Source organism: Ammodytes marinus, assembly GCF_949987685.1.
Source record: "Ammodytes marinus genome assembly, chromosome: 18".
NCBI lineage: Eukaryota > Metazoa > Chordata > Actinopteri > Uranoscopiformes > Ammodytidae > Ammodytes > Ammodytes marinus.
The window spans coordinates 5,046,438-5,067,736 of NC_137222.1; the positions used below are offsets into that span (position 1 = coordinate 5,046,438).

The 21,299-nt window shown below is 41.0% G+C and overlaps 1 protein-coding gene across 1 annotated transcript; it reads left to right on the forward strand.

Moving 5' to 3' along the window:
- The first annotated feature begins 668 nt into the window (after positions 1 to 668).
- Positions 669 to 19,522, forward strand: arsb (arylsulfatase B). The gene is made up of 8 exons (XM_080046916.1): positions 669 to 1,098; positions 1,762 to 1,948; positions 2,469 to 2,659; positions 3,123 to 3,330; positions 7,130 to 7,373; positions 9,681 to 9,751; positions 17,413 to 17,544; positions 18,584 to 19,522. Exons 1-8 carry the CDS (start codon positions 832 to 834, stop codon positions 18,847 to 18,849), a joined length of 1,566 nt encoding a protein of 521 aa, XP_079903042.1. The 5' UTR covers positions 669 to 831; the 3' UTR covers positions 18,850 to 19,522.
- Positions 19,523 to 21,299: the final 1,777 nt, after the last annotated feature.

Below are 21,299 nucleotides of genomic sequence, written 5' to 3' on the forward strand. Positions count from 1 at the left end.
TGTATTACTGGCATCATGGGACACAGTGATTCAAGTCATTTTAATGGGGAATTTTGTCCTCATACATTTAGATGGTAAAATTTGCAAATCGATTATTCTAAATAGCTTTTATTATAAAAAAAATCGGTTTATAATAGCTAGCAAGCAATTAGCATCACATTTATCATTAGCACTGCCAGCTAGCTCAATGGTAGTTTTAGTGAATATTTGTTGAGTTCATTTTTTTTTATTGTCCTAGGCATTATAGCTCAACAATGATTAAGATAATCTGTTGCACCCTTCCTTTGAGATTAAAGTGCTTTTTATTTAAATTGCTACTGTTTTATTACTTCAATTTGATGTGTTTTAATTGTCCCAAGATGCCAATAACAGGTGTCCCAAGATGACAGTAATGCCTTGAAAAATGTTTTTTTGGGTCAATGTGTGTTTGCTGAAGAGTCATTCATCCTGTGTTTAATTTTGACTTATTTTTTCTTCTCTGTTGTATAGTAGAGATCTCAAGCTATTTAGAATGGTATCATGTGATGGGAAAAGACCTTTGAGTCATACCTAAAATGTTATCCGTTTGCTTACCTTGCCACGTCACGTGATTGGCTGTTTTGTCCGCCTCCTGTCTTCTCATTGGCTGCTGCTGCAGAGGCAGTGTTTTCAATCTGCTGGAACACGGAAGCGCACAGACAAAACAAGGATGTAACTTTGTAATAACTCAGTGATTTAGGCTATATTTCTTGTGTTGTTAGTTTTAAGGACATGTAGTTGGTACAGTCGAGTAGCATAGTACATTTATTTTTTCTTCTACCTCACGAATTCTGTGGTTTTTCTCTGTTGACTATGGATAAACGCCAGGCGACTTATTCGCTCCTCGTAGCCGCCTTCCTCGCATGTTTTCCGGGGTTGACAGCAGCCAAGCAGCGGCCGCCTAACGTTGTGTTCGTTCTGGCGGATGATTTTGGATGGTACGATGTCGGATACCATGGATCCGAGATCAAGACACCAAACCTGGACAAGCTGTCCGCAGGAGGGGTCCGTCTGGAGAATTACTACGTCCAGCCTCTGTGCACCCCGTCCAGGAACCAGCTCATGACTGGGAGATATCAGGTGAGAAAGGCATTTACAGGTATAGCCTACTTGTGTACTTTCCCCTGATATTTCTACTTCACTACATAGCCTCATCAGATGGACATATTGTCCTTTTTACTCCTCAACTACATTCAATTACTTTGCAGATTCAGAATAATAAATATATTATGATGATATTATAATTCTAAGACTTAATAGATGTATTGGGTAAATTCACTTCTTTAAACTCCAATGCATAACTTTGGGTTTGTACATTTTTGCGTGTTTGTTTAGAATAACTTTTTTCCAGGGAACATAGTCTAAATTAGCCACTGAAAAGTGGAAAGTAGAACTAGAGGACAAAGTCAGCTCATTTCAGGAAATTTATTTCCAACCGTTTGTTTGCATCACTCTTGCCACAGAAGCTGTTGGTTCCCTCTTTGCTATATTCTTACTGCTCTGTTCCATCTTCAACACAAGGCTTATTTATTTTCTTACAGTAATGTGCTGTTTTTCAAATCTATTTTCTTTTTTAACAACAAGAACATAATAGCTTTATAATCCATTCAGTGTGAAAAAAAAATAGAAATGTGGAAAAAAAATTATAATAAATAAACGATAGGCTACAGACAAGAACATACAAATCAAACAGCAAAGAAACAAAAGGGAACTAATACAATGTGTTATTTTCAACCCCTTCAGATCCACACAGGCATGCAGCACCAGATCATCTGGCCCTGTCAGCCGTACTGTGTTCCTCTGGATGAGAAGCTGCTGCCGGAGCTGATGAAGGAGTCGGGCTACGACACACACATGGTGGGGAAGTGGCACCTGGGCATGTACAAGAAGGACTGCCTGCCCACACGCCGCGGCTTCGACACTTACTTTGGTATATTCTATTTTGAATAAAGCCCTTCGTAAAGTTAAGTTAACAAACATATTCTAGTCTTACGTATGGTTCCAGGTTCCTCAAAATAATTTAGTTTTGAGTTATGATGATATAATTATCCAATACTAAGAATTACATGTAGAGAAAATATGTTTCGTAAACTTACTGCAGGCTCTGCAAATGTAAACATATCCCCCTCCCCTGAAACTGCATAGTGAATATATATATATTTTATATATATACTTTTTTTTTGGCATTTTCAAGCTTTATTGGATAGTACAGAGTTGAAATGGGGAGACAGAGATAGAGAGAGAGAAAGAGAGAGAGAGAGAGAGGGGGGATGACATGCAGTAAAGGTCCATGGGTCGGATTTGAACCCGAGACCACTGGAACGAGGCCTGAGCCAATATGGTACGCGCTCTATCCACTACGCCACCGGAGCGCCCCAATAGTGAATCTTTTAACAGTCATAAAATGGACATGCCTGATTCCAACCATCTCTCCCCACTGTTTGCTCCAGGCTACTTAACAGGCAGTGAGGATTACTTCACCCACCATCGCTGCGTCCCCATCCCGGGCCTGAACCTGACGCGCTGTGTGCTGGACCTACGGGACGGGGAGGAGGTGGCCCCGGGGTACCATGGGTTCTACTCCACTGAACTCTTCAGCCAGAGGGCCACCAGCATCATAGAACAACACAACCCGGATAAGGTGACTCACCCATATACAATGCACACCATGCCATACACAGGAGCACACAATGTCACTATGTAAACCAGTAAAACCTGATTGCAATAATGTGTTTAGGATTAGGAACTTAAATAATGTGGGCGACCTAGGAAGACTAAAGGCGTCAACAGCTTCAACATCTTGTGGCCTTTTCTGAGCTATTTTTTCTTATCGAAGATGTTATCTAGATGTTCCCTATTAATATACTAGACACACTGAAATTATACAATGTCTACTACATACTGATTTGCATAGTTTAACTGTTTGTGTTGTTATTAAACGAGAAAGCAATGAACTTAGCCATTTTGTAATAACAGGATACTGTACAATACGTATCGTGACTTTGAAATCCCTCTGTTGTTTAAAGCAAGATTATGTAACTTTTTAAAGCAGCTATAATGTTGCAATTAAATAATTGTTGTCTCTCTCTCTCTCTGTCTTGCAGCCTCTCTTCCTCTACATGGCGTTCCAGGCGGTCCACTCCCCTCTGCAGGTCCCTAAACATTACGTGGCTCCGTACAGCTTCATTACTGACCCGTTCCGTAGACAGTACGCCGGCATGGTGTCTGCTCTGGACGAGGCAGTGGGGAACATCACACTGGCTTTACAGAGGCAAGGGCTCTGGGAAAACACCATACTAGTGTTCTCTACAGGTACGGCTTTTGTGGTAACACTTAACAATAAGGGTTCATTAAATAAATGTTAGTTACTGCTTAGTTTAGGCTTATTAAAAGTGCTATGAGGAACTTTTAAGTATTTCTGAAAAAGTACAATTTTTCCTCTGATCATAAATTACCTGTAACGGCAAACAAGACCGCGAGTGCAAATAATTCTATTTTTATATAGTTTTTCTTTATGGCTTTGTCATGGATACGCTCACCCAGGAACAACAGCTGGGGTAATAAAAACGCTACCACTTTTGTCCAAAGGTGGTGCTAGAATTAACACAAACTGAAAGTTCCTCGGAGCACCTTTAAGCATTACCTAATCATTAACTAACAGTTCAACCCTAACAAGTGTTACTGTTTTTGGTTTTGTACTACAGACGCTGAATAAACCACAGTTTTGCCTCACACGACGCAACACCAGTTTGTAAACGCTGCCATACTGAGAAATACAGAGAGAGTTTGGTGGAGCTGATAGGCTTAATCAACTTTGTGTCAACTCGTTTGGAAATGGCTTGTGAATGTTAACTGACATTCAGTTATATGAATGCGCTGGATCATCTTATATCATTGTTGCTTAGTACTAAACCTCATTTTAACCTGCAATGAAAAGGCACATAGACAGGATAATCAGGTGAACACCTCCAGGATGCTTATATAGTTTCCACAGCTTTTGTTTTATTTTTCTCCTCCTAACCCATCTGCGTCTTTAATCGTGAGCCAGAATGGAAACAGAGCCAGCGAGCGTTGAGTAAAGAGCAATTACATTTTATATCCTTAGACACCAAACCACATTTTTCTTTTGTTTACAAGGGTTGAGAGAGTTCAGGTGACGCGTTTGTTGAATTAAAGAAACAGAGAGCTTAGATAACTAATTGTATTACATAACAAGGCCGATGGAGAGGCACATTAAACAGATAGCCTTGCATGTTGAGCAATTTTTTTACTTTTTTTATTAACATAAAGCAATTTACAAAACAAGATGGGATGAAAACATAACACATACATAGATAATAGAATTTATAAGAAGGAAACAATTAAGTTGAGTTATCTTTATTAGTCAATTTCACACGAGGCACATTGACATTTGTCTTTTCATATATCCCCTCTCAAGTTACCACACTTGACTTCAGAGGGGGTCAGAGCTCAGGTACAGCCATAGTACAGCGCCCCTGGAGCAGTTTGGGGTTAAGTGCCTTGCTCAAGGACACAATGGTAGAGATGGTGGGCATTTTCTAGTGTCTGAAGCATGTCTCAATTAGGATTGGTTACATTGAAAAAAAGCTTATGTAATTCTCAGGATGTCCACTAGGTTGCAGTGTTGTCTGTTCCAAGAAGGTTTTTCTTTTCTTTTGTGTCAGGATATGGAGATTCCTACAGACAGCTTATTAGTTAGTTAGTTGGCTCATCTTTTCATATATACCAATGCTGTTTAACCCTGAGAAATATCCCATAATCTAAATGGAATATTGTGTAACATATCTTTGGTCTCTGTTACAAAATAAAGTAAAACATACCCATAGACCTTTTTAGACAATATACGGTAAGGTGGGGAGCGCGGCATTGTATAAACTTGTACACACACTATTCTGGTTTCCACATGTGGAACTCCTAATGAATTGCATCTGAAGCAGGTAGCTCCTTTTGAGGGTTATTTTTAGGAGGTTTTTTTTTCGGGGGAATTTTAAAGGGGGTAATTACAGGACAAGAACAATGCTGTGAAAGTAAAGTGTGAGTGTTTTTTATTTTTTAGCTTCTTGCCTTTGTAGGTGGCCTGTTTGGTTCATTGTTCCACCACACATTTTGACTGGAGGGACTGAGCCAGCCATATGCCAGGCAGACACCTACACACTGACTCTGCTGATCTAAAGCTAAACGGAAAAAAAGATTTAAAACACTCCCAGCTTCTGTGTCAAATTGCAATGGTGTAACATTCAGATAGTCAACAATGTAGGATGTCGTGATCACACCAATATACTGTATTTAAAACTACAAGCCTTTAAGGGTCTGGTAGAATTTAAGATTGCACAAATAATTTATGAAGCAAAAAATAAACTGCTGCCTGGTAACATACAACAAGTGTTAACAGCTAGATAGGGGGCTTATAACTTAAAGGTGGAGTCAGCGATTCTGGAGAACGCTTGTTGTCAAATTGATTATTTGTTCAAATCGGTGAATATCTGTTTCTTGTATCTGTGTGTGTGCACTGAAAGAAATTTGGTGTTTATATACAAACAGCCTAGGATCTGTAAACTGGCATGTTGCTAGCTACGCTGGGTCCTTTTGTTTACGCACCCTCTGTTTACACACCAGTTTACAGAGCCTAGGGTGTGTATCACCATTCACCAACATGTATTCTTCAGCACACACACAGTACGGACAGGTAGCGGATCATAGTTGATAAACATAACAAAAGACATCGGGATAAAATGCTCCATCAACATTTATTAGTCGTATCCCCGGCTTACAATTCAAGCTGTTGTCGTTGTCCCAGATGTTTAGTTTCAAGCCGAACAGAAAAATAAATGAGCCCCAACCGTGGAATTCCTTTACGGTGAAATTTTGTGCAAAACTGTCAATGGCCTCAACAGGACTTGAGTGTAGGCAAAATGAGAGAGAGAGAAAGAGAAAGAGAGAGGCAGAGAGTTTTAGGGGAAGCACAGAAAGAGAAAGAATTGGCCCGTAGAGTCAGAAGCATCTTGAAAAGGCATTAAGGGAAAGAACGGGTCTTTTCCAGAACTGTTCGGGAATTGGTACAAACTACTTCCTGGACTTGCACGGCGAAAGGGGAGCCCTGCCTGGATGTGATTGGTCACATGTGTGTTTATACTGGACAGACTTATTGGGATAATGACAGTCGTGACTCGTGCGTGTGTGTGTGTGTGTGTGTGTGTGTGTGTGTGTGTGTGTGTGTGTGTGTGTGTGTGTGTGTGTGTGTGTGTGTGTGTGTGTGTGTGTGTGTGTGTGTGTGTGTGTGTGTGTGTGTGTGTGTGTGTGTGTGTGTGTGTGTGTGTGTGTGTGTGTGTGTGTGTGTGTGTGTGTGTGTGTGTGTAATGGTTGGATATTTTGCAGGAGGACTTGTCTAACGGGGAAGACAAATGGATGACCATTTCTGTGTTGTTTCAATGTCTGAGATCACTTGTTTTTAGATAGTGTTACGGCTCTATGTTCTTAGGTAAAACACTTTTGTCCACAGGCGGAAATATCTCAACAACTAATTGATGGATTATCATGATATTTGGTGCAGATATTCATATGGTTCATATAGTTTGCATCTTACTGATTTTGGTGACACTCTGACTTTTCTAGCACTGCCAGCATGTCTTCCCCCTTCACAGTGAAATAGCTCAACATCTAAATGATGAATTGGCCATTAAAGGTGGATACAGTAATTCTGGAGGAACACTTGTTGTCACAATCACTTTTTGTCAAAATCAGTGAATTTCTCCTCACGATCAGCTGCCTTGTGCCCGCTGAAGAAAACAAATCTGCTGTTAATACACAGCCTAGGCTCTGTAAATTGGCATGTAAACAAAGTGGGGCCATCATAGCTAGCAAGATGCCTGTTTACAGATCCAAGGCTTTGTAGTAACACTGGATTTATTTTGTCAGTTCACACACTGTAGGCCTACAAGGAGATATTCACTGATTTTGACAAAGCGATTTTGACAACAAGCATTCTCCAGAATCGCTCACTCCACCTTTAATTGGGGTACAACACATTCTTGGTCCCCAGTGGATGAATCCCAATGACTTCTACGATGCCTTTAAACTGCTGTCCCTTCAGATAACGGAGGTCAGACGATGCAGGGCGGCAGCAACTGGCCGCTGCGAGGGAGGAAGTGGTCTCTGTGGGAAGGAGGGATCCGCGGAGTGGGCTTCGTGGCCAGCCCGTTACTACAGCGACCGGGCAGCGTTAGCCACGAGCTCATACACGTCTCCGATTGGCTGCCGACGTTTGTGGCCGTGGCCGGAGGGAGCACCAACGGGACTAAGCCACTGGACGGATTCAACATGTGGAATATGATCAGGTGAGATCAAGACGCGGTTTGAGCTGTTTCCAAAGGTTCCCTGTTCCGTTTACACTGAGCAGCACAGTTTGGTTCGGTTCAGCACGGTTCATTAGGGCACGGTAACCTAGATCTGGCTTGTGTTTCCACTGCCCGACAGTACCCTTAATTGGTAGGCGAGGTTTATGCCAGACAGCAATAGCTGCGGTCAGAGTATGAACAGTCTATGGGTCAGGGGGCTATTGCATATGGAAAGCCAAAAGTGCCACCATTGCCGTGGCAGCTACATCACTATCATGACATTGTAGCATCGGGACACAGTGTAGCCCGCTGATTAACTCAATGAAATTACGATACTGTCGACCAATAAATGGACTGCAGTGTGTAGCTCAACCCTTTTGGGACCCTTTGGGGACGGTTTGGTACCCCAACGAAAGGGTGACAGAAATTGCTGCGGCACGTTTAGCTAATTTGGTACCCTTCCCAGCGTTTTACAGTGCAAACGTAAATAAATGCAAAGTGATACGAACCGAACCAAGTTGCTCAGTGGAAACAAGCCCTTAGAATACCCAGGTAAGGATGTGTCTTGGGTGGCTGTTCTCCACATGGCCCAACTTCACTGTGTGAGTGATACCAGCTCTTGATTTGACAGCATGCCCTCTCCTTGTGCCTCTTTCTAACTCCCCACACCCCCCACCATATTCATACACACACACACACACACACACACACACACACACACTCTCCAACTCCTTCTGCCTGTCTCCCTGACCCAGCGTCTTTCTCTAGTAGGAGTCCCTTCTCCTTCAATAAGCCCTTTGTTACCGTAGCGATGGGAGCTCAAAGACACGGAAATTCCATCAGTCATTCTCACACAGATCTGCCCTTCGTCCATCCTTTTCTGTTTCTGCCCTTAAACCTCCTACGAGGAACTTTTGAAATGTTTATAAAAACAGTAAAAAAATTTCCCTCTGATGATCATAAATGACCTGTATCAGCAAATGAGACCCTCAGTGAAAAGAATGCTATTTATAGTTATTAGAATGACTGCCTAAATCAAAGTTTACTTTGCTTCACCATTGTCATATTAGCATTATCAATCTGACATAGTCACATACAAATTCATTACCTCATGGCCATGCATCCTCTTGCACTCGCTTCCTAAACAAATGCATGCGCCGCACCGGCACACGCTATCTTTAGGTTAGAAGGCGCTGGTATCGTAAAAAAAAACACTACCGCTTATGTCCAAAGGGCGCGCTAGAATCAACAAATGCTCCAAATTCCTTCTAGCTACTGTACTTTAACTTCTCTCCTTCCCCATCTCTCCCTCCGAAAGCTATTAAAACCACCTATTGAACAAGCCAATTAGTTTAACTACAAAACCACCTTTTAAGTAGCAACATATCTGAAAATGTTGTAATTCTTTTAGACATAATATATTGGATTATTTTTTTTTTTTTTGGACATATTGCAACTATTGGCAGACTATAGATGCATTGCCCATGTTCTTTTGAGTGCAGGTCATCACACACAGCCCTGCCTGACTGACACATTCTATTTGTAAACTAAATGTGGACACAGTGAAGAAAGCTAAAATTGAGGGCTGCAGCAGAACCTCTAGCAGAAAACCAAGGCTTAGGCCGCACCGCAAACTACCAGTCACAGCCCTGCACTTTGCCCGGATTGGCCGACGCAACGTCAGCTGACCACTGACCGTTGCCGTGTGAGCATCTGCATAACAACGCAAGGCAAGGCACAGACTAAACTGTTGTTTGTTTTCGCTGCTTCACACAGTTTAATTTGGTCTTTAATTGGCTCGAAAAACAGCACGCTGACAACTAGACAGCTAGGCCGCTTGGATTAAATACAAAACTATAAGGCCCAGAACAGTAGGGAAAGAGGCAGGAAAGAGCGCAAGTTATTTTAGTTTGTGTGTTATCAGACACTGTGGTCAGAGAGAGCAGTGTGTTTTCTCTGTGGTGGAGTGTGGTCAGAGCATATGACTGCTATGGTGAACATTCAACGGGCCAGCTGCTTTAGATTTACAGATCCCCAGTGGATTTTTAGAGTGTGTGTGTGTGTGTGTGTGTGTGTGTGTGTGTGTGTGTGTGTGTGTGTGTGTGTGTGTGTGTGTGTGTGTGTGTGTGTGTGTGTGTGTGTGTGTGTGTGTGTGTGTGTGTGTGTGTGTGTGTGTGTGTGTGTGTGTGTGTGTGTGTGTGTGTGTGTGTGTGTGTGTGTGTGTGTGTGTGTGTGTGTGTGTGTGTGTGTGTGTGTGTGTCCATATGTCCATATGTTGAAGAGTTAACACTGCTTTTTATCTTACAGCAAAGGTTATGCCTCACCCAGACTGGAGCTGCTGCACAACATTGACCCTCAGTATAATGACGCGGGCCCATGTAAGTTGACGTTATATTATTGTATATAGATTTTACCATACTGTCAGAACACTTACAACTAAAAACTGTCAGCAGGTCTTTAGTTTATGTTGATTTGAAAATAGTTAAAAAGTTGAGTTCCCTATCTGCACTGTTCTTTGTTATTGTTTATCCAAGTTTAATTTTAATACATTTTATTTTTAAGATTTCAAATGAGAATGTGAAACATGTTACATTGGTACAAATGACATTTCCTATACTAACCCCCTTTCCAATGTCTTACATATGGTAGTGGTAGGATGGCCTACTATGGCTGACCCTGCGCTCTGACCCCCTCCCAAGTGTGGTAACTTGAGAGGGGATATGCGAAAAGACAAATTTCTATGTGCCTCATGTAAATTGACTAATAAAGATTACTTAAATACATATATTAATATTTAGACAACACTTACACAGACTTAGAAGTACACATCTGCAATGGATATCTTGTGAAATACAAACATTGGCTGACACAAGCTGTCCCATCACAAACAATAACCAGGATGGGATCTGTGATTTCTCTTATTTATGTAAATGTGTAAACTTTAAGTTTCGCGTCCAGTTTATTTTATACCAATGTAGCTTTTGTATTTCGTCCTGAAGCGAAATGTAAATGAACTGGACATGTGTAAAGTCATCCCAGTCATCCAACACTTTGTCAGTTAAACTCAGATTTTATTAAGACTGACATCTATGGTTTAGGGTGAAATGTCTCGAAAACTAATGGATGGATTACCACAACATTTTGTACGCACATCCATTTCCCCCTCATGATTAATTAGAACAACTTTGGTGATCTTCTGACTTTATCATCAGATAAAATATCTAACGTTGTCCAACGGAAATACACCTGTTGGAAGACGAAGAAGGACTACCATAGAATAAATGACTATATTGACCTCATCACTTGATATTGTGGAAAGACTTGAGGCAGTGGTGGATGATGCCTTCTTTAGTAACTAGCTTCTGGTCCTTGAAGGCCACTGTAGCCTCTGTAAATTTACCCCAAACAGAGTTGTTCGCAAGGGAGCGTTGCAATCTAGAACTCTGACCACTAGATGCCTCTAAAACACACCTTTAATAGTACACACTCTACCTTTTTTAAAGTCATCCATCGATTATTAGTCATGCAAACTCTTGGCCCATTTAATACCATTTGAAATAGAATTCATCAGTAGGCTATGATGGAAGGAAAAGAAATAATGAAAAAAAAAGAACACCGTAAATACTTAATACTTAATCAATATACATTTTTTTCATCATTTGGGTTTACAGTGTAGAGGCTATTATGAAGCATGTCACGTAACCTCTCCTCCTCTCTGTCTATCATGTGCCTCCCTTCGTTTTTCTAAAGTTGTAAATTCTTCTTTCGCTTTCCTCCCTCTCTCTTCCCGCCACGGCCGCAAGTATCAAGAGCCTCATTGTTCACGAATACCAGACAGACATCTTGAATCCAATTAACCCAAGTGGAGGCAGACAGGGGCCTAAGAATAGCACGTTGCAGAACATTGGACTAAACTCAACATTAGCGTATTAAGAGTCCCGCGTTATGTGTTTATTATGAGCGATCGACAATTTGTTTGAGTGGATTATGGGTTCATGAGGAGTCTGGTTGGCGGCAGGTGAATTATTGTGTTAGTCGTTAGTGGCTGTTCTCACACGAGGCCTGGGTTAATATCTGGTGGATGTCCTTAGTTCTGATTTGACTTAAAGGTGGAGTCAGTGATTCTGGAGAACGCTTGTTGTCATAATACATTTTTGTAAAAATCGATGAATATCTCCTCACGATCCGCCATCACGACCGCCTACTGTGTGTATGCTGAAAAATAATCAAGTGTTAACACACAGCCTAGGCTTTGTAAACAAAGGGGCCCACCGTGGCTAAAAACATGCCCAATTACAGAGCCTAGGCGGTGTATTAACACAACTTTCTTCAGCACACTCACAGAATACGGACAGGTGGATCGTGAGGAGATATTCATTGATTTTGACAAAAATTACTAAGACAACGGGGATACTCCAGAAATGCTGACTCCACCTTTAAAATGTCTCTCCATGAAGTAATTTGTTATTTGTACCCACCAACAGCAATTAAGCTGCTTTAAATAATTATTTTCTCTTTCTAATCAAAATGAAACTTCTTCCACTTGCTTACAAAGGTTGTCTTAATAGGTTAAAGTAAATGTTTTGCCAATTAGCTTTATTTATTCTCTCTTGCATTTGTTTTTCTGTTTTCATCCGAGGAATACTGTTAACACAAGGTTGGAACTTTAATCAGTCAAACAGTGTTGAAATGTGAGATATTTGACTGTGTGTGTGTGTGTGTGTGTGTGTGTGTGTGTGTGTGTGTGTGTGTGTGTGTGTGTGTGTGTGTGTGTGTGTGTGTGTGTGTGTGTGTGTGTGTGTGTGTGTGTGTGTGTGTGTGTGTGTGTGTGTGTGTGTGTGTGTGTGTGTGTGTGTGTGTGTGTGTGTGTGTGTGTGTGTGTGTGTGTGTGTGTGTGTGTGTGTGTGTGTGTGTCTGCGCTTGCAGTTTCAACTCTGTGATTGTAGGGAGGTTTCCAGGAAATGGGTCTTGTGAATCTCATTCTTGTCTAAAGCACTTAATATGAGGTGGGCCTTGAAGCTGGTCTGAGGCCACTGGTTCTGACTGTTTGGGGGAAGATGTGGCACCTTAGTTACACATTCAAAAACAGTAGAAGTATAGAAGGAAATGTTTCACAGATGTGGTGCATAATGGGCTGTCATGGGAGTATGTATATAAAGCCTTTGATCCTAAAGTTAAAATATTGAACGCCAAAAGTACAGTTCTCTTATGGCATGTATAGGTATGGTATAAAGACTTAATTATTATGGATCAGAAAGCTATATTGATTATTGAGGTTTTCGCTGCACAGTAAAATTGAAAAAGTTAGTGAAACTCTTAATTTCAAGGCAACTGTCTAGAGATTTGAGGGTTAGACTTGCATATAAGTATAACATATAAGTTGGAGGAAAAACTGCCTACATTTGAGCCAACTAATTATCTTTTGTTGAGATAACTTATCATTCATATGTAATAAAAAATGTATCGTTCATGTACAAACATGTCTAATTTTGAGTTCTACATACTAAGAATTTCAAACAATAACAGTTGTGCCAGCTAACTCTCTTTTCATACTGATTAAAAACAAAAAACATGTTGACTCCTTGTGTAAGAGTAGGGGCCTATGATGTACTGTACAATATAGTCTGCAACTCAATTCATAGTAAAAGTCACCTGCCAACCATTACAGAGGTCTGGGGGTTGCATTTCACCTTCAAACAAAATTGGTAGCATTCACTGGTGGAAAATGCCAGGTTGGGTTGGACTGTGTTCATGTTGCTGCAGTAAACAACTTGTACCCGTTGGTGGGTGAGATGAGTCTGAGCAAACGTTACTTCATCCTTGTGAAATTTGTCACTTGCAGGTGATTCCTTTTGAACCGCAGTTGGAGTTAAAGGTGCGCTATGTAACTTTGGGTGTGTCAGAGAAGTGAACATTTTCTAAGGTATATTCTAATAACTGAATAAACAAACGTTCCTGATGTGAGAATTTGACCCTTGAACACGGTTTGAAGTTAGAAAGCTTCCTGACAAGTAACTGTTTCACTGTTGTTGTTGAAAGCAGCAGGGCCCACAGTTTAGTTTACAAACATTTTCTTGTCTTCCGTTTAGTTCCAGGTTCCTCAAAATAATTTTGTTTTGATTTATGATGATGGAATTATTCCAAACTAAGGATTACATGTATTGAAAATATATTTGTAAACTAACTGAAGGCTCTGCAAATGTAAACTAACCCCTTCCCCTAAAACTGCATAGTGCACCTTTAGCTGCCAGTATGCTGCTGCTTCTGAAGGGTGTGTTGGACGGTCAAAGTTTTATGTACCCTCTTTGATATTCTAGGCCACTGTGTGTGTGTATATATATATAAATATCTAGCTTTTAATCAGCTAAAAGCTCCAATATATTCTTCAACTAATCGCTATTTCGGTCCGTCTGTCCCTTTGTACTAAGCAGGTAGTGTCTAGTAGGGGTACAGTTCTGCTGCAACTAAAAACAGTTAGTTGACGGAGAGTGGCGAGACAAAACACATTAAAGTTATGGGCCACAAAAAGTACCAAAGACTGAGCTGAAAGATGCTCAAACGCTCCACAGAGCTTAGAGGAGATGCAGAGTGGAGCCCTTTGACATTACACATCAAACATATGACACTGCAGCTTACCAGGAACGACTAGGGAAAACATAGCCCCTGTTTAAATGAATAATTCATAGTCCAGGCATTTCGTTTTAAACACTGTTGTTTATACAGCTTAACCCAGCAGAGCTCAAACGACCCCCAAAGTGTACTGTTGGTCATTACAGTGTAAATCATTTGGGAGATAACAGAACCCACTTAAGAACAACATAGCTGCTTTACAAGCGGCCATGTTTTAGTTTCAATCTTTATTGTCCGCCACCACGGTGACAAACCCAGCTCCTCCTGATGCATTCCTCTTTTATTTCTTCCCCTCTTTCTCCTTTTGAACCCAGCCTCTTAGAGAGTCCCCCCCACCCATATAGGGCATGTAATAACCTTCAGAAAAGAGCTAAGAATGATTATGAAAAGTTTAGTTGATGTAAGTGTTTTAGAAGTTGAGATCTTTGGTGAGGGTATTGAGGGAAAAAACTAATGTTGAGATAATGGCTGTTAAAGTTAGTTGTGTAGGAGAAATATACAAAAGTAAATAGACAAGTTTAAGTAAAATAAACACCTTCATGTACATTTTGGACCTTTTCTTTTATACTAGTATGAAAAAAGAAGCAAAATAGCCCAATCTGAAAATTGACCAGTGCTTGAAAATACAATGTTGATGTCTCAAAAGTAAAAGTACCAACACGATCAGTATTTAATAAGTGAGTAAAGTGCCAAAGTAGTACTTAATATATTCAGATGACAAGGTGACAAGACCAGCTCCTCCTGATGCATTCCTCTGTTCCCTCTTTTCCTTTTTAACCCAGCCTCTTTGAGAGTTTTCTGAAAAGCCCTTTACATTCTTTCTCCTTTTCAAGTTGCTTTTCAAATTCTCCATTCTTTGCTCTCGCTCTGTACCCGAAGAGGGACCCCCGACTAAATGGGTCACCGAGGGGTCGCTGAATTTAGGTGTTGTGTTGTGGAGTGGTGAACTTCTGTACATGTTATAAAACTAGTAGTTTAAATATATTTAGCTGTAGCCTGCTGGTAGTTCAAGTACAGTATACTCATATTGGCATATTGATTCCAGTAGTTACATTACTTTTTTTGCCAATTTTGTCAAAATTAAATGTAACCCCCACTGACAAGCCCCAGATTAGAGAATAATCCAAATGTGACATTCCTAAGTAGCTTTAGCTAAAGGTGGAGTCAGCGATTCTGGAGACTGCCTGTTGTCAAAATCCCTTTTTGTCCAAATCTGTGCTGAACACTGCTGAACTCCTAGCCCATCAGGAGAGACAGAGAGAGAGGGAGAGAAATCCTGGACTTGTTCCAAGCGTTAAATCTGCCCCAAATTCCCCCTCCATTCCCCCCTGCTCTCTCAGGGTCTCTTCCTATTCCTCCAGCCAATTTGTGGATTCTCCTGCTGTGGATCCAGATGAGCTTTGAGGCCCTCCTGTCCGGTGCTCATGCAAAGAATGAATGCAAGAAATTGTGTGTGTGTGTGTGTGTGTGTGTGTGTGTGTGTGTGTGTGTGTGTGTGTGTGTGTGTGTGTGTGTGTGTGTGTGTGTGTGTGTGTGTGTGTGTGTGTGTGTGTGTGTGTGTGTGTGTGTGTGTGTGTGTGTGTGTGTGTGTGTGTGTGTGTGTGTGTGTGTGTGTGTGTGTGTGTGTGTGTGTGTGTGTGTGTGTGTGTGTGTGTCTTGGGGGATTTGAGGCCCCCTTTTCCTTAAAGAAGCAAGACTGGAAGAAGCCCCATAATAAATCTAAACCTGATGTTCTCAGCAGAGCGCCCAATCATTTATCATCCCACCTGCTTACACAACGGAATCAACACCTGATTTTGGCATTACCTCAAAACTGCAGTTTACCATTCCTGTGCACCATGGATATAAAGCCCTGCTAGTTGGGTGTTTACACAAATCGGGTGATCACGTTTTGGTTGAGAGATGAAGCAACCCCCGGCCTAGCGCATGTGATAACAATTAAAATGCCACCATGTCATTTGCGCAGAATTCAATGTCAGTGCTTTTATCGTGCGGTCGCGAAAAACGCTGAGATCAGAAATGTTCTAATTCTCTAGTCATGTCGCTGTGGTTCCAATCCACTCTATAAAACCAGCTCCGATGGGACCCGTGGTGGGATTGGTGTGGGTGTGTTTGGGATGTGTCTATATGCAGTCAGAGAATTGTGAGGAAATATACTTGTTTTTGACAGCGTTAGGGCGCCGAAAGTACCTGCAAATCTGACAATCTGGACCATATTGTCGGGGTCAACCCACGACGTGAACCTGAGAATATACTCTCAAGGCCGGATTTCTCTATCTCTCTCTCTCTCTCTCTCTCTCTCTCTGTCTCTCCCTCTCTCTCTCTCTCTCTCCTTTGCTCACTTCTGGAAAGACATTTTCCAGAAGAAGTGAAATAGCTTGTGGCAGGAGGAGGCTGCAGAAATCTTTTGGAAGGACCCCCCCCTGTCTCCCCCTTTAAGGACGAGAATATATTATTTACTTTTGCCTCACGAAACTGTTAAAAAAAATTCAACATGCCAATTTGTAACAGTGACTTTTGTACCTCAATGTATTACTGTTACCATCTTCTAAAAAAAATCTGTCCATCTGCAGTAAATGGCAACTGATTCATTGTGTTTGGCTGAAAGGGAAGACTGGTGCTGAGTTGACCACATTACCACCATATTTGTCAAAATTCCTCCAGCCCTGAAAAGTTCCATGTGTTCCAGGGTGAAACTCATACATACAATGATTCCTGTTCTTAAAGGGAACGATTGTTATTGAGCCACGCTATGATTTTTACACTGCACTAAAAGAGCTCTTTCTTATTGCTATATTTATATTAGCACCTTCAACTTGATACTGGCTGTGCCTCCCTCCCAGGTATGCACCAGTCTACCTGCCCGTATGGTTTACATAGACATCCACAGAGGACGTTTATTGTATTCAGTGGTAGTCCAATAACATCTTAATCAGCCGTTTCTAGCTTAAAGGTCAGCTGTTATATAAAATACTTTATCATAGTTTTTGACCTTTTTAATATGAGACTCCGAAAGTCTGAGAAAAAAAACACCCTCTCTCTCTTTTTCTCCACCGCCACTCTTCTGAAAACCTGTGTTCAAAAAGCCGCAGTCTGATTTCTCACCCCATATGATGTCACAACGGGGAAGCCGCGCCCCCTCGTTACCACCTAACGTGGCACTAGATCCACCTGTGATAAGTCGGCACACCCGAGATACCCCTTGGTTCAAACCGGCAGGTAGAAGCAGGAGACCACAGGTTCAAATCCGGCCCTTGGTCGTTCTCTGCATGTCATTCCCCTCTGTGTCCCATTTCACCTCTGTGTCCGAGTTATCTAATAAAGCAGAAAAATGCAGAAAAATAATCTTTAAAAAATAGATTTAAAATGAATGACTTCCATGATGAGCTCTGTCCTCTTCTCTCTGCAGGCCGGGGCACCAACCGTTCGTTAACATCAGCTCAGCTGGACAGTGAACGCTTTTGGGCCAAAACCGGCTTCAATGTTTCCATCCACGCCGCCATCCGATTCTCCAACTGGAAGCTGCTGACCGGTTACCCAGGTCAGTCTCTCCCCCAGACACCTCATAACGATTTCTTTAGTCTCAATCTAGTCTAGTTTGGTATAGCTACTATTTCTAAAGCACTTTGTAACTTTGTTTTGAAAGGTGCTGTATAAATAAAGTGATTATTATTATTATTATTAAATCTAGTCCACCAATATTCCATGGTGGAATATTCGGGTCCTTTCATTCCGTTAATGGTGATGTTTTGATGGTAAGTTATCAACAAAATGTAGCCTACCCAATAAAGTAAAAGGCCTTGTTAGAAAGAAAAAGCCCCCCTGACTGATATATTATTGTAAATGACTACTTAACAGCGACTTTAACAACCTTGGGGTCGGCCCCCCTTTAAAGGGTCACTATAAATCTGAAGGGCCGTGAGATGATTAATGTGGTAGAAAAGCAAGAAAAACTAAGTTTTGATATTCAAGCTGTATTAAATCTTTCTCTAACTTGTGCTTTAAGACAAATATTTTTACCTATTTTTGCCTACAACTTTTATTTTATCGAAACCATCTGAGAACTTTAGAGGTGAAATAAGAAGAAATCTGAAATGTGACAAGGCTTTTTTTGTAAGGGGGTCCCACTCCCAAGATAAAAATGTTGGGAGCCACTGATTTAATGATTAACAAGGGATTACATTTTATAAGCTTATTTTATTTCATAATTATTTATCTAACTTAAAAAAAATCATCTGAAAGGCAACATCTGTCAAATAAATGTACTGTGTGTGAGTGTGTGTGCGCGCGCTGAACACCAACAATCTGGTGTTAGCCTGGGCTCTGTGAACCGGCATGTTGCTTAGCTACAGTCGGCCCCCTTTGTTTACATACCAGTTTACAGAGCCTATGCTGTTTATTAACACCAGATTTTTTTTTCAGCAGACACATAGTATGAACAGGCTGTGGATTGTGTGGATTTATATATTTATTTTATAAAAAATTTGATTTTGACAACAAGCGTTGTCCACCTTTTTGAAGTACAGTATTTGAGTAAATGGTGCTGTTGTTAATGTCCTTCATCTTATTTTTACTTCCAGGTTGTGACATCTGGTTCCCGCGGCCCGGCTACAACAGCTCCGAGTCGGGCCAGTCCCAGACAGGTCCCCTAAAGCCTGTGATGCTGTTTGACATAGTGAAAGATCCAGAGGAGAGGAACGATATGTCCGCTCAGTTCCCCGCGATGGTGGACTATCTCCTCAGTCGACTGAACCAACACCAGAGGAGCGCCCGGCCCATCACCTTCCCAGACAATGACCCCAAATGTGACCCGGGACCCTCTGGAGCGTGGGGACCCTGGGCTTAACATGGCACTAGTGACAATGATGGAGCTTGATTTACTGTGAACTACACCAGCTGGAAGAATGAACTTTTTCATTATATGGTGATCAGATTTTGGGGTCCTCCCCTTAGGCTCTATCCAAGAACAGATTTTGGATAGAGCCTATTTTCAGCTTACTGAAAATTGACCGGTGCTTGAAAAAAATATGTTTTTGCTTCCAGTTTCTTTCTCTCTCTTTTAAGTGATTGTGTGATTTCTGTCATCTTACACATGTTGCTGATTTAAAGACCATCGCCACTTTAGGTATTTGCACTTCATCTATCTGCTGTGAGAAGCTGCAGGATCCTCGTATGTGTCAAAGATAAGACCGAAATAGTAGTCTGTTTGAAAACTTTTGGCAAGATTTTGACATTTTAAGCTGCACCAATAAATATCTTTTATATTGAATGTGGATAAAAATCACTTTGAGCCAAAACTGTGTGTGACTGAATCATGGAGTTATGAACGTATCACATGCTGATATCACGAAAACATATGAATATCAGGTCATTATACTGTATGTCAATAGTGTATTTCCAGCTTTTTGCGTTGCACCTTTAATGGTGAAAAAAATTAATTAATTGAAGGTTTAAAATGTGTTTTTAAGATTAACTGCTTAAATTGAATGTTTTTTTTATTAATAAAGGTTACTTGTTTACCTTCTAGTTGCATTAAAGTTAATGAGTAGATGCTAAATGGGTTCCCAGTTTAGACTATTTCTGTCTAGAGGTTGAAAATTTGAAGAATTTCTTGCTGACTTCAGGTATCCCCCTTTGTTATGGCTTCAGCAATCACTCCCACATGCCACTGACTACTGTTCTCACTGGGGTGGTTTAGATCGAGTGTGTGAAACTATTTATCCCGAGTACTTAACCAGTTAAAAGTAGAGTCTGTGATTTCAGAGAACGCTTGTGGTCAAAATCACTTCCTGTCAAAAGTGTTAATACACAGACTAGGCTCTGGTAAAATGGTATGTAAACAAACGGGCCCACCGTAGCTAGCAACATGACCGTTTACAGAGCCTAGGTTGTATATTAGTACTGGATTTTTTTTCAGCGCGCACACAGTAAGCACAGTTAGCGGGATCATGAGGAGATAGTCACTGATCTTGACTAAAAGCATTCTCCAGAATCGCTGACTCCACCTTTAAAGTAGCCACCTGCTTTAGAAAAAAACATACTAAAATAGTTAAATCGGAAAATTCGAAAGGGCTAATTTAGCATATGTGGAACCCAAAGCAGGGGAACCTAATTCCCTTAATACATAGGCCCTGTTTTGACCTTTGACCCTGTGGTGATTGACCCCCCATTGGCAGCAGCATGAGGACTACCACAGGAAATGCTCCCTGCAGAGAGTGGGCCGTCCCGTCCTAATGTGGGCTGTGACCCTTAACCCTCCACGTCACTTGATTGGCAGCTCGGCAAAGGCAAACAACAATGCTAGTTACTGTGGTAAACAGTGGAGCTGTTTAGGGCCGTTTGACATTAAGCAGATTAGTCACGTCGCTGACTATTGTTCCCCCTTTAAAAGGCCAAAGCTGTTGTTGTTGATTTTACTGTTGTAGTCTGTCTGTGTTGAGCTCTTTGTTACAGAAGGGTTTTACATAATTAGCCTTAAAGGTGGATAAGGTGATTCTGGAGAATGCTTGTTGTGAAATCACTTTTTGTCAAAATCAGTGAACATCTCCTCACAACCTGCTACATGTCCGTACTGTGTGTTTGGGCTGAAAAAAATGTTTATACACAGTCTAGGCTCTGCAAACTGGTATGTAAACAAAAGATATATAAACAAAGTGGCTAGCAACATGCCCGTTTACAGAGCCTCAGCCCAGGTTGTGTATTTACACTGCATTTTTTTTTAGACAAAGTATGAACTTTGATGTTTAATTAATGACTTGCTTTTGAGATTGTGGGCAATATTTTCACTGAATTATTTATATGGTAACAGTCCGCCCATATGGCCTGCCCAAGGCAAGTGTGTGATGCCACTCACATGCTTAAATGAAAGAAAAAAAAATATTTGCATATTTTCTTGCTTTTTTAAGAATAAGTGTTTTGTTATGTTGACAAAGTGACTGTATTAACTCCTGCTTAAGTGTATATATATATATATCTCACCACCATCTACCAAAGTGGATGGTGGTGGATGTTAAACTGTGATTTCTGGTAATGTGTGACTATGTGAGAACAACACGCGGTTATTTTAATGTTTCTGAGAAAGCCCTTTTAACATTGCTGAGGCCATAAATTTGTCACTCGCTTGTACTGTTGGTTTACTCTACAATCACAACTATGTATTTAAGGATGATGGGAATGTTCATTTAATTAGATGTTGCCAGCACTTGCCATTCATCTCAAACACAGTCCCTTGGCAGCAGACACCACTATTTGTGGTGAGCTACCCCCTCCTCTGTGATGACAAGTTATTCCATCTCC